The sequence below is a fragment of the Halichoerus grypus genome, chromosome 8, assembly GCF_964656455.1.
Source record: "Halichoerus grypus chromosome 8, mHalGry1.hap1.1, whole genome shotgun sequence".
NCBI lineage: Eukaryota > Metazoa > Chordata > Mammalia > Carnivora > Phocidae > Halichoerus > Halichoerus grypus.
The window spans coordinates 49134425-49150859 of record NC_135719.1 but is presented as its reverse complement, the minus strand read 5'-3'; the positions used below and the strand labels follow the sequence as shown (position 1 = coordinate 49150859).

The following is a 16435-nucleotide window of genomic DNA, read 5'->3' as shown; positions in this document are numbered from 1 at the left end:
ACGTAGTACACGCGCGACGCCAATACGACGCGCGGGTCCGAGAGCCCCCGGCATTTGTGGGCGTTTATTCAGTTCTTCAATTCCTAAATACTGCTCTTACTGAGCATTCTAGGTGCGGAGCCAGATGTATTGCAAACATTGTAACTAACAGATACAGTTTCCCTCGTGAAACTACCTCTCTAGTAAAGAAACATTAATCAAGTAATCGTGCAAACAAATGCACAAGTGCGGCGGCGAATGGAAGTACTACCAAAGAGGAAAACAGTGGGCAAGAATAGCTTATAGGAGATTAAGACTTAGTCAAATTAGGAGAGACTGTCCTAAGAAGTTCAGCCTTCTGGTAAGTAGGAGATAAATAGAAGAGAGAGAAGCACAGTTCAGATAGGAACAGCATTTGCAAAAACTCTAGTAGGTAGTAGGTCTAGTCTGGGAACTGAAAGAGTACCAGTATGGAAATGATGTGATGCTGGGGTCCTGAAGCTAACAGTCAAGAAAGAATTCTTGAGAGGTTCTGGGTGCATAAAAGGTGGTTTCATTAAAGCACAGGGACAGAACCCATGGGCAGAAAGAGCTGCACTGGGATTGGTTATATACTTTTAAGTTGGGGTGGGGGTAGAAACAAAGGAAATTTCCAAAAGGATTTTCATATGTTCAAGAAGACTTACAGGATCCTGGAGGTCCGGCTATGGTCAAGCTAAGGTTGCTTTTTGCCTCTAGCAAAGCATTAACTTTAAGATAATTGGGAGTTCCTGGAGGAATGTCCTACTCTCCTGTCTCAGGTATTTGTCAATGGGCTGCAAATTGTAAGGAAATTAATTTGATCTACCTTTCCTTTTGCCTTTGTTCTCCATGTCTGATGGAGCGCAGAAAGCCTGGAGGGAGCCTGGGAGGACAGATCATAGCATTCCAGAATCTCCTATCTTAAAACAATGGAAAATCACTGGAGGGTTTTAAGCTGGAGAGGAAGGAAAGGCCATGCCACAAGATCAGGTATTTAAACTATTTTGAGATAATTGTAGATTCATGTGCAGTTGTAAGAAATAATACAGGGAGATCTTGTGTACTTTTCACCCAGTTTCTCCCAATGGAAATATCTTGCAAAAGTGTAGTACAATATTACAACTGAGACACTGACATTGATATAGTCAAGAAACAACATTTCCCTATCATTGCTTCCAGGATCTCTTTATAGCCACACCCACTTCCCTTCCTTAACCTCTGGCAACAACTAACCTGTACTCCTTTATTTATATAACTTAGTCCTTTCAAGAATGTTATATAGGGGCGCCTGGGCGGCTCAGTCGGTTAAGCGGCTGCCTTCGGCTCAGGTCTTGATCCCAGGGTCCTGGGATCGAGCCCCGCATCACATCGGGCTCCTTGCTCAGCGGGAAGCCTACTTCTCCCTCTCCCTCTGCCTGCCTGCTTCCCCTGCTTATGCTCTCTCTCCATATCTGTCTCTGTGTCAGATAAAAAGTAAAATCTTAAAAAAAAAAAAAAATGGGGGTACCTGGGTGGCTCAGATGGTTGAGCGTCTGCCTTCGGCTCAGGTCATCATCCCAGGGTCCTGGGATCGAGTCCCGCATCGGGCTCCCTGCTGGGCGGGGAGCCTGCTTCTCCCTCTGCCTCTGCCTCTCTCTCTCTCTCTCTCTCTGACTCTCATGAATAAATAAATAAAACATTTAAAAAAAATGTTATATAAGTGGAAACATACAGTACATAACCTTTTGGGATTCTATTTTTACTCAGCATAATTCTCTGAAGATTCATTCAGGTTGCATCAATAGTGTTCCTTTTTATTGCAATAGAAGTATGCAAAAAAGGTGTGAATAAAATGAAACCACTTTTTAAAACCATTCACATATTGAAGGATATTTGGGTTGTTTACACTTTGGGGTTATCATGAATAAAGCTGCTATAAACATTTGTATACAGGTTTTTATGTGAACATAAATCTCCGTTTCTTTGGGATAAATGCCCAGGAGTGCAATTGCAGGGTCATATTGTTGCAGGATTTTTTCTCTGTTGGTGCCTTGTGGTTCTTGGTCACGCTGCTGATGCAGTTTTGGAATATAGGTGAGGTTCAGTGGGGTGGAGTCCAGAGCCGATGACCAAGAAAGAATTCTTGAGGCGTCTTTGGTGCAAAATGGTGGTTTATTAAAGCACGGGGACAGGACCTGTGGGCAGAAAGAGCTGCTGCCCTGTGGTCTTGAGGAGTGGCTGATTATATACTCAGGAGTTGGGGAGGTGAGGACAAAGGGGGTGTCCAGAAGGACTGTCATATACTAAAGACTCAGGATACTGGAGGCCTGGTTATGTTTCCTGGAGGAATGTTACATTCCTCCTATCACATGTCCTTGTCAATGGGCTGCAGGTTCAAAAGAAATTGAATTTTATTTACATTTCCTTCAGCCTCAGCCTCCCTTAATTTTATGGAGGGGAGGGTGATGTTAGAGCTTCAGGAAACTGAGTTACGAGTCTCTGGAAGTTAGGCTATTGATAAGAAAGCTTCTTCCTTGTAAATCACTAGGACATTTGTAAACTGAGGGAGACTCCTGTCCTGCAGGACTGTGATCTCTATCAGTTAACCATTTGTTTTTCCTTTAGGGCAGCCAGGAGTGCCTGAGGAATGTCACATATATCCCAAGGAGAGGGGGGGCGGGGCGTAGGGTGCCAGCTTCGGCTTTTTCCTCAGCTTGCCTTCTGTTCCCTCATCACAGCTTCAAAGAATGAAGAGGTAGACCAGACAGTGGTGGGCAGCAAAGCAAGGTTTATTGAGAGAGAGCAAAGTAATAGCACAAAACTCCCAAGGAGGAAGGGGACCTAAGAGGGTTGCCACTGGAGTTTCTAAGTCTAGGGGGATTTTGTGGGCTTTGTTGACAGGCCGTTTTAATCTGATTAACCCTCCCTGTGCCTGTCATCCAATCAGGTTTTTGTTACCTTTCATATAGGAAAAGGTGGAGGGCTCCTTTTTAAGGGTGGTTTCCCTTTTGGGGGGGGGGGGCCTCATCCCTGCCTTCCAATTATCCTTCATCATGTTTAGTTTGGTTTGTTGTTTTTTTTTAAGATTTTATTTGACAGAGAGAGGGAACACAAGCAGGGGGAGTGGGGGAGGGAGAAGCAGGCTTCCCGCTGAGCAGGGAGCCCGATGTGGGACTCGATCCCAGGACCCTGGGACCATGACCTGAGCCGAAGGCAGACGCTTAACGACTAAGCCACCCAGGCACCCGTTTTTGCTTTTAAATAGAACAGAAGTTCTTAATTTTAATGAAGTCCAACTTAGCAGTGTTTCCTTTTATGGATCATGCTTTTGGAGTCAGATCAAGAACTCTTAGCTCTACATCCTGAAAATTTTCTCCTGTGCTTTTTCTAAAAGTTTTGTAGGTTTACATTTAACTCTGTGATCCATTTTGAGTTAATTTTTGTATAAGGTGTGAAACTTAGGTTGAGGTTCTCCCCCACCCTCCCCACTTTGGATGTCCGATTGCTGCAGCATCACATTAGATCTTTACTTCTCAAAGCAATAAGAGAGGACCCCTTGGGTAAGAGTCCGTATCTATACTGATGAGGATCAGAAGGCAAGCTGAGGACAAAGCACAACTGACACCCCACAAACACAACCCCCCCACTCCCAGGTGGGACTTGTATGACATTCCTCAGGCACTCCTGGCTGCCCTAAAACTAAGGGAAGGGAAAAACAAATGGCCAACTAATAGAGACCCCAGTCCTGCAAGACATGATTCTCTATCAGTTTACCAATGTCTTAGTGAGTTACAAGGAAAAAGCATTCTTATTATTAGCCTAACTTTTGGAAACCCATAGACTCAATTTCCTGGAGCCCTAACATCACCCTCCCCTCCATAGTGATGTAGAACACAAAGGTAGAAGGGAATGTAAATAAAATGAAATTTCCTTATAAGCTGAAGCCCAGTGACAAATACTTGAGGCAGGCAGAGTATAACATTCCTCCAGGAAACTGCCAACTATCTTTTTATTTTTTTATTAACATATAATGTACTATTTGTTTCAGGGGTACAGGTCTGTGATTCATCAGTCTTACACAATTTACAGTGCTCACTATACCACATACCCTCCCCAGTGTCCATCACCCAGCCACGCCATCCCTTCCACCCCCCTCCACTCCAGCAACCCTCAATTTGTTTCCTAAGAGTCTCTTATGGTTTGTCTCCCTCTCTGGTTTCGTCGTTTCATTTTTTCCTCTCTTCCCCTATGATCCTCTGGCTTTTTCTCAAATTCCACATAACAGTGAGATCATATGATAATTGTTTAATTATTTCGCTTAGCATAATACCCTCTAGTTCCATCCAGGTCGTTGCAAATGGCAAGATTTCATTTTTTGATGGCTGCATAATATTGCAGTGTGTGTGTGTGTGTGTGTGTGTGTGTGTGTGTGTGTGTGTGTGTGTGTGATCTTTATCCATTCATCTGTCGATGGACATCTATCTAGGCTCTTTCCATAGTTTGGCTGTTATGGACATTGCTGCTATAAACACTGGGGTGCACATACCCCTTCGGATCACTACATTTTTATCTTTGGGGTAAATACCCAGTAGTGCAATTGCTGGGTTGTAGGGTAGCTCTATTTTCAACTTTTTGAGAAACCTCCATACTGTTTTCCAGAGTGGCTGCACCAGCTTGCATTCCCACCAAGTTTCTCCGCATCCTTGCCAACATCTATCGAGGAAACTCCCAACTATCTTAATGCTAATGCTTTGCTAGAGGGAAAAACCACCTTAGCTTTACAATAGCCAGGCCTCCAGTATACTGAGAGTCTTCTTTAGCATATCAAAGTCCTTTTGGACACTTCTCTTTCCTCACCTCCCCCAACTCCCAAGTATTTAATTAGCCATTCCCCACAACCCCAGTGCAGCAGCTCTTTCTGCCCATGGGTCCTATCGCCGTGCTTTAATAAAATCACCTTTTTGCATCAAAGATGTCTCAAGAATTCTCTTGGCTGTTGGCTCCAGACCTCACCAGCATTCCAAAACTGCATCATATACCACAGAACCAATCAATGCATGACCCCTCATCCCAAGGGACCTCTAATATTTCTCAGAAATTTTTAATAACATTCATTTACTTATATCATTTTAAAAACTAAAGGCTCCAATTTTTATCTTAAATTTATTATGTAAGATAACGTATCATTTCTAGATACTCAGTTGTCAATACTGACGTGGGAAAACAGGCAAAAGAAAAATTAAATTTCCTTACTACCTAAGCCCACTGACAAGTCCTTAAAACAGGCAGAGTGACATTCCTCTAGGAACTCAGCTGCCTCCATGTTAATACTTCGCTAAGGACAAAAGGCAATTTTAGCCTGACCCCCCAGGATCCTGTAAGTCTACTTTAACATATAAAAATACCTTTGGAAATTTCCTTTATCTCTACTCCCCAAGATACATGTTGGCAATCATCCTCCAAGCATATGACTTACTGATACGCATCTGAAGGGTCTCATGACTAAGGCTTTATTAGACAGTAATAAATGATTTTTCCCAACAATAGCTAGCCCCCTCAAGGTCCTGAAAACCTTGCTTCAAATTCCTTAGAGACTTCCCCTATCCCTTACCCTCCCAACTTTAAAGCACATAATGGGCCACGCCTCGTGACCTCAGTGCAGCTCTTTCTGCCCATGGGTCCTGTCCTCATGCTTTTATAAAATGACTTTTTTGCACCAAAGATGTTTCAAGAGTTCTTTCTTGACCATTGGCTTCGAACCCTAACATCTTTCCTACATCAAATACCATTTATTTAAAACTAAATATTCTTTTTCTAATTTGAAGTATCACCTTTTCCATTACTAAACTCCTATTATTTGGCTTCATTCTTTTTTTTTTTTTTTAAAGATTTTATTTTATGTATTTGACAGAGAGACACAGCGAGAGAGGGAACACAAGCAGGGGGAGTGTGAGAAGGAGAAGCAGGCTTCCCGTGGAACAGGGAGCCCGATGCGGGGCTCGATCCCAGGAACCTGAGATCATGACCTGAGCCGAAGGCAGACGCTTAACGACTGAGTCACCCAGGCGCCCCTTCATTCTTTCAATACTAAATTCTCATATATTTCTGGTTTTCCTTTTCCATTGGTCTATTCATTCATGCACTGGTACACACTTAAGTTTTTAAAGTTTTATAATATTTATATTTTTAATAGTTTCTTTTAAATAGAAGTGGCAGCCCCCTCATTTTTTTAAGATTTTATTTGAGAGGAGGGAGAGAGCGAGCGAGCATGGGGGAGGGCAGAGAGGGAGAGGGAGCAGCAGACTCCTCACTGAGTAGGGAGCCCCATGCAGGGCTCGATACCAGGACCCTGAGATCATGACCTGAGCTGAAGGCAGACGCTTAACCGACTGGGACACCCAGGTGCACCCCCCTCCTCATTGTTCTTTCAGTGTGGTTAAGTGGAGAGGTTATGGAACCAGTCTACTTGGGGTTAAATCCTGGCTGTTTACTAGTTGTGTGACCTTGGGAAAGCTACTTAAGCACTCTCAGCTTCAGTTTATCTATAAGAAGGGTTGATAATAGCACCTACCTCACAGAGTTTTTGCATTAAAAGAACAAGGTGACACAGAGTAAGCACTATATGAGCACATTATCATTCTGCTTATCATTCTTGTTTATTTTTCCATATGTACCTTAGAATCCATTTGCCTACTTTCAATTTAAAAACTTTTTGGTGGGGCGCCTGGGTGGCTCAGTTGGCTCAGGTCATGATCCCAGGATCCTTGGATCGAGCCCCGCATCGGGCTCCCTGCTCAGCGGGAAGCCTGCTTCTCCCTCTCCCTCTCCCCCTGCTTGTGTTCCCTCTCTCGCTGTGTCTCTCTCTGTCAAATAAATAAATAAAATCTTCTCAAAAAATAACCTTTTGTTATTTTATTGCAATATTCCTAAATTAATATAGGGTTAATAGACACCTTTGTAATACTGAGTTTCCCCATTGAAGGACATACCACTTCTTTTCAGATATGCAAAAACACCTACCCATCTGCTCTTCCACGGCCATCACCTCAGACCAATCCATTATCTTTAAAAAAATAATAATAATAAATAAAAAGGCCTGAGTGTGTCTGATTCAATCCTTGCTCCTCCATAGTCTGTTTACTAATACTGCAACCTGAGTGGTCTTTTAAAACTTAAGTCAGATTATGTCATTTCTCTGTGCAAAACCTTCCAATAGCTTCTCATCTCACCCAGAATCAAAATCTGAAAGGGAACTGGAAACAGGAAAACCAACTTTTAGTTTACTATGGAGTGGATGTGAATTCAAAGGAGTTTTGTTTGCATGGTGAGAACTGATCTGAAAAATAGGAGGAAAATGATGAGGTCAGAGATGGGCAAGTGCTGGAGGACTGTCCGCAACGAGGCCTCTTGTCCTGTTTCCCTCCATTTTCCTCAGAGCCTTCCCTTCCCAACAATCCAAAATACACATCTAATGATGTGCAACTCTCCTGGTTAATACCCTTTTAATAATGCCCTGCTATTTTCTGCATAAAATTACAACTTAATGGCATACAAGATATTCTATTGTTTTAAAATGGATGGAGCACCCAATATGGGAGACATTATGGTTGGTGCTGATTATAGTTAACAGAATATACGGTTTTCACCCTAGTGGAACTTATGGTATACCTGGAAAAGACATGTGAAAAATAAGCTTAGGATTTCTCAACTCCTAAATAAAGCTCCCTAGTTGTTCCACATTTGTCAAGATTTTGGTTTAATTTACATTATTTCTTTCTGGCAAATTTCTCCTTCATCTTCCCAGATCCATCTGGGCCACCACCTTTTGTGTCCCCACACCTGGTACCTACTGCATTTCCATTATTAAGATGCAGAGATGTTTGTGTTTGCTTCCCCTAGCAGACTAGTAATCTTCTTGAAAAACTTGGTCTAATCTAGTGTGGGGCCCATGCAGGACATTTAAGTGCAGGTTCTCAATAAATGTTTAACATAAACTTTAATAACAGAACTTTGTCTGTGGAATATACAACTAGTAGCATTTATTAGAGACATATGAAAGTGCCAAGGATTAACCAATCAGTAGAACAAAGCAGCTCATAACTGTATCCTTTTAAAAATGGCACTGCATATGGATATACCACCACACTGGCTTTCATTTAGTACTTCTGTTTTATTCAAATGCCAAAACATAAGTTTCAAGATACAAATTGTAGTTATACTCTGTTTGATTTAAAAACATCAATTATGCTTTGTTAACAACTTCCAAAACCAAATATAAGTTGTTTTGACTAAAATGTCTCCCAGTCCATTTCTGGAGGATTACCCTTAATATATTTAGTTGCTACTCCAATTTTCACTCTACAAAAAGGAAAACGATGACGCTATAAGAGAAAGATAATGAAGAGTTTTAATATGAAAGACTTCCTGAAAAGAACTGTAACCATTAATAGAGACTAAAAAGGATACCTGCTTCTGTTCCATTTTATAGCAACCAGGCTTAATCACTCTGCAGAAGTGCATTTCTGGTCCTACCCAGCCATAAATAGATATCTCACATCTCTTATTACATCATAGAAAGCCCAATTTTTCATCAATAGGATTTAGAATTTGCTAATAGCTTAAAGTTCTTTTCCTAAGAAAAAGGGGGTAAAAGGAAAACTCAAGAGTCTATAAACCAAATAACGGAAACAAGTATTTAAATGTACTTCGATTTAAACAATTTCAAATGAGGTTGAACTGAACACACAGTACAGAAACTTGTATCATCATTAAGCTTAAAAGGCACCCAAATACTTTAATATTTATAAAATCAAATGAAATAACTTTCATTGTTAAGCCCCTCCAAATTTCCCCTACTGTTTAGTTTTGTTTTATAATGGAGGTTAGTAACTTAAATTTTAGTGTGAACACATTCATTTCTGCTGAGAGCAAAGCATAGATTTTCTTCAATGTTCTACGACACCAAGGAATTAGACAGATATCCAGCACCAAAAAAAAACAAAATAAAACTAGCTCAGCACTTTAGGTAAGTGCAGGGTAGTTTAGCACATGGCCATTACTATGATGCTGCATGCTACTTTTAGAATTAGATCATCTTTTCCTGAAGATGTAAGGCAGACGTCAATTCCATCTGCCGTGCTCATCGTACTAAAATGGATCAAGGATGGAAAATAAATCAGACAAGTCAGCAAGGGAATGGCCTTTTCTATAGTATCAATTGGGAAGTTGATATCATGCATTAGCAGATAAGACTAGGAACACAGCTAAATAAATCAGCAAAATATGGTTCTTCAGGGTACTTTTTCCATGAAATTTTTAACTACTTGGAGACCCACATATTCCAATTTTTAAGATGAATAAAATTCAATATTTTCAGGTAACAGATATGGGTAGAAAAAGGTTAAACTAAAAAATGGTATCCCGATTTTAATTTTAAAGAATTTATTTTCCCATTTGTAGAGTAACATTATTGTAAAATCCAGTTATTGCAACACTTGCATTGCTTAAAGGAACTCCTAAGAATTTTGTTAAAGCATATTTTTAAAAAACTGAACCAAAATAATGTACATTTTATCTCTGAACACTGTATCATTAAAGTCCACATAATGTCCTCTGTATAAATCAATGTGATGTTACGTAATATACATGATCTGATTTTTACATCCTAAAGGCTTTTGACCATGTATGATATCCAAGATAGATCCAATGCTTTTAATGTCAGACTGCAGAAACAGTTACGATCATAAACAAAAGAAGGAAAAGTTTTATATACAGGACAGAAGTCTGACAGTTTAGCTGTTTGCTGCATCTGCCTGGCGAGGCCATCCTTCTTCTTCAACTCCAGAGTCATACTCTTCTTCAGAGGATTCTTTCGTTGGAGCCCTATCATAAAAAGCCATTAGGTTTTTGTGTTTTTTTTAATAAAAATTAGGGGTAAACATGATTTCTACTAGACTCAAAACAATAAATTAATCCATCTAGCTAGAAAAAACACACTAAAAATGAAAATATTAAGAGCACTTTAATACATTGCTTAGTGGTGAAATACAAGAAACACTGAGATCGCATAACTAAGAGTTCTTGAGAAATTTTGAGAAAATTTAAGAAATTTTGAGTAATTTTCCCAATATTTCCCTTAACAAATTTATTACTGAAATAAATTGACAGGGCTTCAACTGCGAAGTCTTAAAAAATCATTTTTTCCACCAAAAAGGTAGAATCTATTATTTCAACTCAAATGCTTGACATTTAGCATATACCTGTAGTAAAGAAGTCAACAGCTTCTGACCAAATCTGACTTGACTCAAGTTAGCCAAAATTATGATCAGAACACTACAATTTTTTCATATATTGTCATTAGCCAATAAAAGATTAAGTCTCTGAATAACCAATCAACTACCTCCTAAGTTATCTCAGAAGATAAGCAAACATAAAACATAACATACCTTGTGACTTAGTTAAAACAGAAATTTAATTTCTGGTATGTAACACTAATGTCAAGTGCTGTATAATAAATATTCATTGAAAAGATCAGGGGTCAGTAAACTATAGCCTGCAGGTCAAATAAAGCCCATCACCTGTTTTTTTAAATAACGATTTAATGGCTGGCATGCTCACTCATTTACGATTATCTATGGCCGCTATTGTGCTGAGGGCAGTGGTGAGGAGCTGCAATACAGACTGCGAGGCCCTCAGGTATTCATCTAGCCCCTCACAAGAAACTCTGCTGACCCCTGGGATAAATAAATGAAGCAGTGAAAGATGTGTCAATCTGTCAACTGACATGATACAACCGAGAGAAAATTTTGTGAAAGATATGAAACAAGTCATTCAGAAATGACAGAATTAGCAGCAAAGTTCATTTAAATCTCTTCATTTGGATGACTTCTATGTCTCTTTTGATACTTCTTCCTTAGGGGAAGGCTGATTTAGAAGATCAATTTTCAAAGACTCACAAAATACTATTATTTTATAAATCAAAATTAGAGTATTTTTTCTACAGAAAATTTATGAGATTACCGCACTCTTATGAATATAAGGATGCTTATGCAATTTTTGACAGACCAATAAACCATAGCAATAAAGAGCTGATCTTAAGTTTTAGATTTGTTCAACCTTGACAATATACTTTACCGGATATATCCTGGTTCCTTTTTCCCTTCTACTACTTCTTTGTCAACCTCCACACATACAATATCAGAATTAGGAACTTCAAACATTGGTTCTAGTAACAGCTTTTCCTAAAGAGATAAAAAGTAATGAATTATATGGAAAACTGCAGTTACATACAAAATACTTACATTCTATAGGCCACCAATCGAATTCATTAACTCAACAAATACTACTGAATCCCTAATTTTGTACCAGGAACTGAATGTTGAAAAAAATCAATATAAAAAGCTCTCATAGTCTTCATATTAAAGCAGCTGCTAACTAAATTCAGAGGGAATTCAATCTATAAGGGAAAGCTATTTATCTGTAGCTCTGTCTACTTAGGCCACCATGCACACATAAGACTATACTTCTGGATTCCGGTGTTACTCAGAATTCTTGGCATATTCTATTACCAAAGAGGTCAAATGGTAATCCTTACTTTGAAAATGATTTAATCCTAAGCCATCTCTACCAAACTCTTCAATTTTGAACTATGACTTCAAATAAGCATTTGTTTCAACAGGCTGCAGGAAAATACTGGGAGTATATAAAATGTCTTTCAAAATGTTAACTATATGACCTATTCTTGTAGTTTTCATGCTTATAAATCTGTCCTTAATCAGTAACACCTGAAGTCCAGGACTTCATTAGAGAGTATAATCTCAAACTGTGATAAATGTGTAGTTCCAACCAGAAAGTCCTACTGAGATGAGAATTAATAATTAGCAATGAAATCCTTAAAAGAGAATAGGAACATGTGCTTGCTTTGGGAGCACAAAGGAAAATAGTAACCCACTGTACAGCCAGACCTGGAAATTAGGGGAGAGAACACTATAAAGAAGAAAGTAGGTGATGGCTGAAAATAGGCTGGGTCTCTAGAATTTCTAACAGAACAAAAAACAGGGAGTTCACAGGGTGCCTGGGTGGCTCAGTTAAGTGTCCAACTCTTGATTTCAGCTCAGGTCATGATCTCAGTCATGAGATTGAGCCCTGCATGGGGCTCCACTCGGGGTGTGGGGCCTGCTTAAGAATCTCTCTCCCTTGGGGTGCCTGGGTGGCTCAGTCATTAAGCGTCTGCCTTCGGCTCAGGTTACAGTCCCAGGGTCCTGGGATCGAACCCTGCATTGGGCTCCCTGCTCCACAGGAAGCCTGCCTCTCCCTCTCCCACTCCCCCTGCTTGTGTTCCCTCTCTTGCTATATCTCTCTGTGTCAAGTAAATAAAATCTTAAAAAAAAAAAAAATTTTCTCTCCCTCTGCCCCTACCCCCCGCTCACACTCTGGGAAGAAAAGAAAGAAAGAATAGTGAGTTCATATCATAGTGAAGAATTTAAGGGTAAAAAATATGATATCTGCAATTTAATTTCAAACAGACAAGAATGAGGATTTCAATGGCTCTGAGACAGTGCTCTGGAGAGGTTAGTCAAAAGGCCTGAGTAAAATTTTCTAAATTCTCCTTCCCAGAATCCTGATTTTCTCTATTTCTTTAATGGTATTATGTCCTTTGTTGCAAAAGCTTACTTACTTATTGAAGGAGAGAGAGAGGAGGCGGGGAGGGAGACGGAAAGAGAAAGTCTTAAGCAGGAAACCTGAAATCATGACGTGAGCCAAAATCCAGAGTCAGACGCTTAACTGACTGAGCCACGCAAGTGCCCCTGTTGCAAACACTTTACAGTTCCTTTTTTATAATAAAGAAAAACATAATCTATGGAGCAAAAAAAAAAAATCACAAGAAACAATACCAGGCCAGTTCTCTGGATATATTTCCAAAGAAATAACATGGAGGCTTAATATTTGCAAAATCAAGAGCAAGAAAATAATCTAGTTTTTGTATAATAAACCAACTTACCATTATGGACCGAAGACCTCGTGCACCTGTTTTTCGTTCTAGTGCCAATCTGGCTATAGCTTTCAAAGCATCCTCAGTAACATTCAGTTCACACTACAAATACATAAAAAGAAATGAGAACTTAGATAATACGTGATTATAGTTTCCTAATATAACCATATAGCATTTGATCTATTAACTGTTACTACCTACCATCATTCCTAGTCTTTGTAGAACAAAAAGGGACAAATGCCCTAACTTTACAGGTAAAGAAATAAGTTCAAGCAGATTAAGTACACTGATTCACTAATACTTAGAAACACAGGATCTTCATGTCTTAACTCAATCTATCCCCTTACAGACTAAAGCATTTTTTGGCCATTACTTTCTTCCTTGAAAACACTCATCACTCATTTTAAAGAGTGTTACTAACCCTCTGATCCTAAAGAACAAAGGCAAAACTTTAGACAAATCTAAATTACCACAAATTTCAAAATAGAGTTCAAATTATTGATACTTTATTAACATACTAAAAAAAAACGTCAACGTACTTTGGAACATCAGACTTCACAAGATCTTGGTATTAAGCAAATTTAATTTCTACTTCCAGAAAATGTAAAATTTAAGTAAGGTAATTATCTCTCATGGTGCTTTACAGCCTTGCCTTCAAGCACTTGTTTATGTCAATTAGCCTATGAGAAGTAACAGTTCTCATTGTGATTTTGAATCACAAGTTTGTCATTAGTCCTTGAAGAGGTTTTCTAGATTAACATGGACTTTCTAGGACTTTATTCAACAGTTATTGGGCCCTTACGTGTGTGTATATACTAGAGATGGAATGAGGAATTACCATCTTTGCCCTCAAGGAACTTAAGTCTACTGGGTGGTGACAAATTAGCAAACTAGCATTTACAGCAGTGTATGCACAATGGTGCTAAAGGAGCACCAATGTGGGGGCATTAAACAAAGCAAGGGGACCAATGAAGGATTTGAGAGGAGTAACTAGCTTGTGTTTATTCCTTCACTAGATATTTATTAAGAACTTAAAATCTATTGGGCGCCTGGGTGGCTCAGTTGGTTAAGCGACTGCCTTCGGCTCAGGTCATGATCCTGGAGTCCCTGGATCGAGTCCCACATCGGGCTCCCTGCTCGGCAGGGAGTCTGCTTCTCCCTCTGACCCTCCCCCCTCTCATGTGCTCTCTCTCATTCTCTCTCTCTCAAATAAATAAATAAAAAATCTTTAAAAAAAAAAAAAAAAAAAAAAGAACTTAAAATCTATTTTCTGGGCACTATGTTCAACAATATAAAAATGATCCATTCTGGAAGTAAAATGGAAGACAATGGTATTTTGGTGGTGGTGGTCAGAAATAGACTTGAGACACGGAGACCTTTTAGGAGCCAAAAGCATGGGTCAAGGTAAAGAATGATAAAGGAGCTTGAGGTAGTGGTAGCAGAATGAAGAGAAGGAAGCTAATATTTAGAGACACTAAGTTCATAAAACCCAAAACATAAGCTATATGACCAGATGTGTGTGCTTGTGGGATTGGATGTCTGACTACAGAGAAGTAGGTGTGGAAGGTGAGAGAACTTAAGACGAAAGTATATAAAAGTATACACAGGGCGCCTGGGTGGCTCAGTTGGTTAAGCGACTGCCTTCGGCTCAGGTCATGATCCTGGAGTCCCTGGATCGAGTCCCGCATCGGGCTCCCTGCTCGGCAGGGAGTCTGCTTCTCCCTCTGACCCTCCCCCCTCTCATGTGCTCGCTCTCTCTCAAATAAATAAAAATCTTTAAAAAAAAAAAAAAAAAAAAAAAAAGTATACACAGTATGCTGCAACAAAAGCATTTAAAATTTTAAGGCTGAAAGGACAACCCCTTAAGTGTCCGACTTAAGGGGTTGAGAGTAGGCTGCTGGCTTAATTTCCCTCTACATATATCCTTGGGCTTCAACTTCAATGACGATTTTAATTAGGAAAAAAATAAAGCCAACTCCTAAATGTCTAGTGTAACACAATCTGCCTTCCCTGATTCCTAGTTCCATATTTAGTGAGGAATAGGCTGGTATTCCAAATAAGCAGGTTTGTTTTTGCTTTTTGTTAAGCTAATTTATGCAGAGTTTCAATAGCAAAAACCCACAAATGAAGTATGAAAAATAAAAATCTAACCTTATCCATGCTGAATAAGGCCTGGTACTGAGGAATAACAGCATTACGTGGCTCAGTTAGTATTTGTACAAGTGTTTTCTCATCAAGGCTATGCAAAGGAACTACCACAGGCAACCGTCCCACAAACTCAGGAATCATGCCAAATTCAATGAGATCTCTGGCTTCTACATGACGTAATAATCGATCTTTTTCTTCAATGTCTTGGTGAGTATTTGATTCTCCACTTCGGTTGGCAAGGTCTGCAGCAGCTGCTGCCCTTCTGCCTTTTCCCAGATTAGATGGTGTTCCAAATCCAAGATACTACCAAGAAAAGACAGATATTAAAAATAGTAGAAAGAAGTTGCATTGTATTAAGTACTTTGCATACATGTCTCATGTGACCTTTGCAATAGATGAAAGTTCTATCGTCATTCATATTTTACAAATGAAGAAAATGAGCTTCGAAAGGTTAAGTACCTTGACCAAGTTCTCCTTGCTGAAAGTGGTAAAGTCAGGATTTGAATTCAGGCCTATCTGCCTTTAGAATTGAGAACTAAACCACCATTTAATAACCAACTCTCGAAGAATGAATCCTAGTAAAAGTAGATAGAATCTTAGGCGGGTGCATCCAATTTCCACCATGATTAAGGGTCTCTATGGAATTAAAGATGATGTCTTCCTTAGTGTTCCTTGCATCTCGGGACTGATTGGAATTTCAGATGTTGTGAAGGTGACTCAGACTCCTGAGGAGGAGGCCCGTTTGAAGAAGAGTGCAGATACACTTTGGGGGATCCAAAAGGAGCTGCAGTTTTAAAGTTTTCTAATGTACCACTTCACTGTCTAGACTACAACAGGATTTTAGTTGGAGGTTGTGTATATTGTCCTTATTATCTGATCTGTTACTCAAGTAATATTAAAATGGCCTAAGAAAAAACATCCGTTTCCTAAAGTTCCAAATCGGAATGGTTCACCAAACCCTGCAGCTGTATCCTGATGCTGGATGCTACCTGTCTTTGTAGCCCTAAACTGGTTAACGTAAGTTAGCCCCACCGTCTCAGAGGCACCACTGCCAGTACTGCAGAGCTGTGGTCGTGTGTTTACTGTGTGTTCTGTCACTTCGGGTTCCTTCCCCCAACATCTGACATGCCTAGTCCATCTTTTCCGGTCAGTCACATCCTGGGATCCAATGTATAAATTCAGTATTGCATGTACGGTGCGTAACTGTTCTGAAGGACCTTTATTTTGTGTACCATATATGTCAGAATATAGTGTACATGGCCATATAATGTAAAAAGACAATGCAACCAACTATCCTAAGTGTCATACCAACTAAAA

The 16435-nt window shown here is 39.6% G+C and overlaps 1 protein-coding gene across 2 annotated transcripts in view; it reads right to left on the bottom strand.

Moving 5' to 3' along the window:
- Window positions 1–8129: 8129 nt before the first annotated feature.
- CLPX (caseinolytic mitochondrial matrix peptidase chaperone subunit X) overlaps window positions 8130–16435 on the bottom strand; it is a 45565-nt gene continuing 37259 nt past the window's right edge. Inside the window, exons 11-15 of one of the 2 annotated variants that reach the window (XR_013450433.1) lie at window positions 15122–15421; window positions 12980–13072; window positions 11113–11219; window positions 8446–9861; window positions 8130–8360 (exon numbers count right to left, since the gene is read on the bottom strand). Coding sequence is in view for 1 of the 2 variants with exons in the window: in XM_036087169.2 (XP_035943062.2) it covers window positions 9771–9861; window positions 11113–11219; window positions 12980–13072; window positions 15122–15421 (591 nt within the window). In the remaining variant the exon portion in view is untranslated. Of the gene's footprint in view, window positions 9862–11112; window positions 11220–12979; window positions 13073–15121; window positions 15422–16435 lie in introns of both variants that reach the window. The other variant, XM_036087169.2, reaches the window with a different exon arrangement.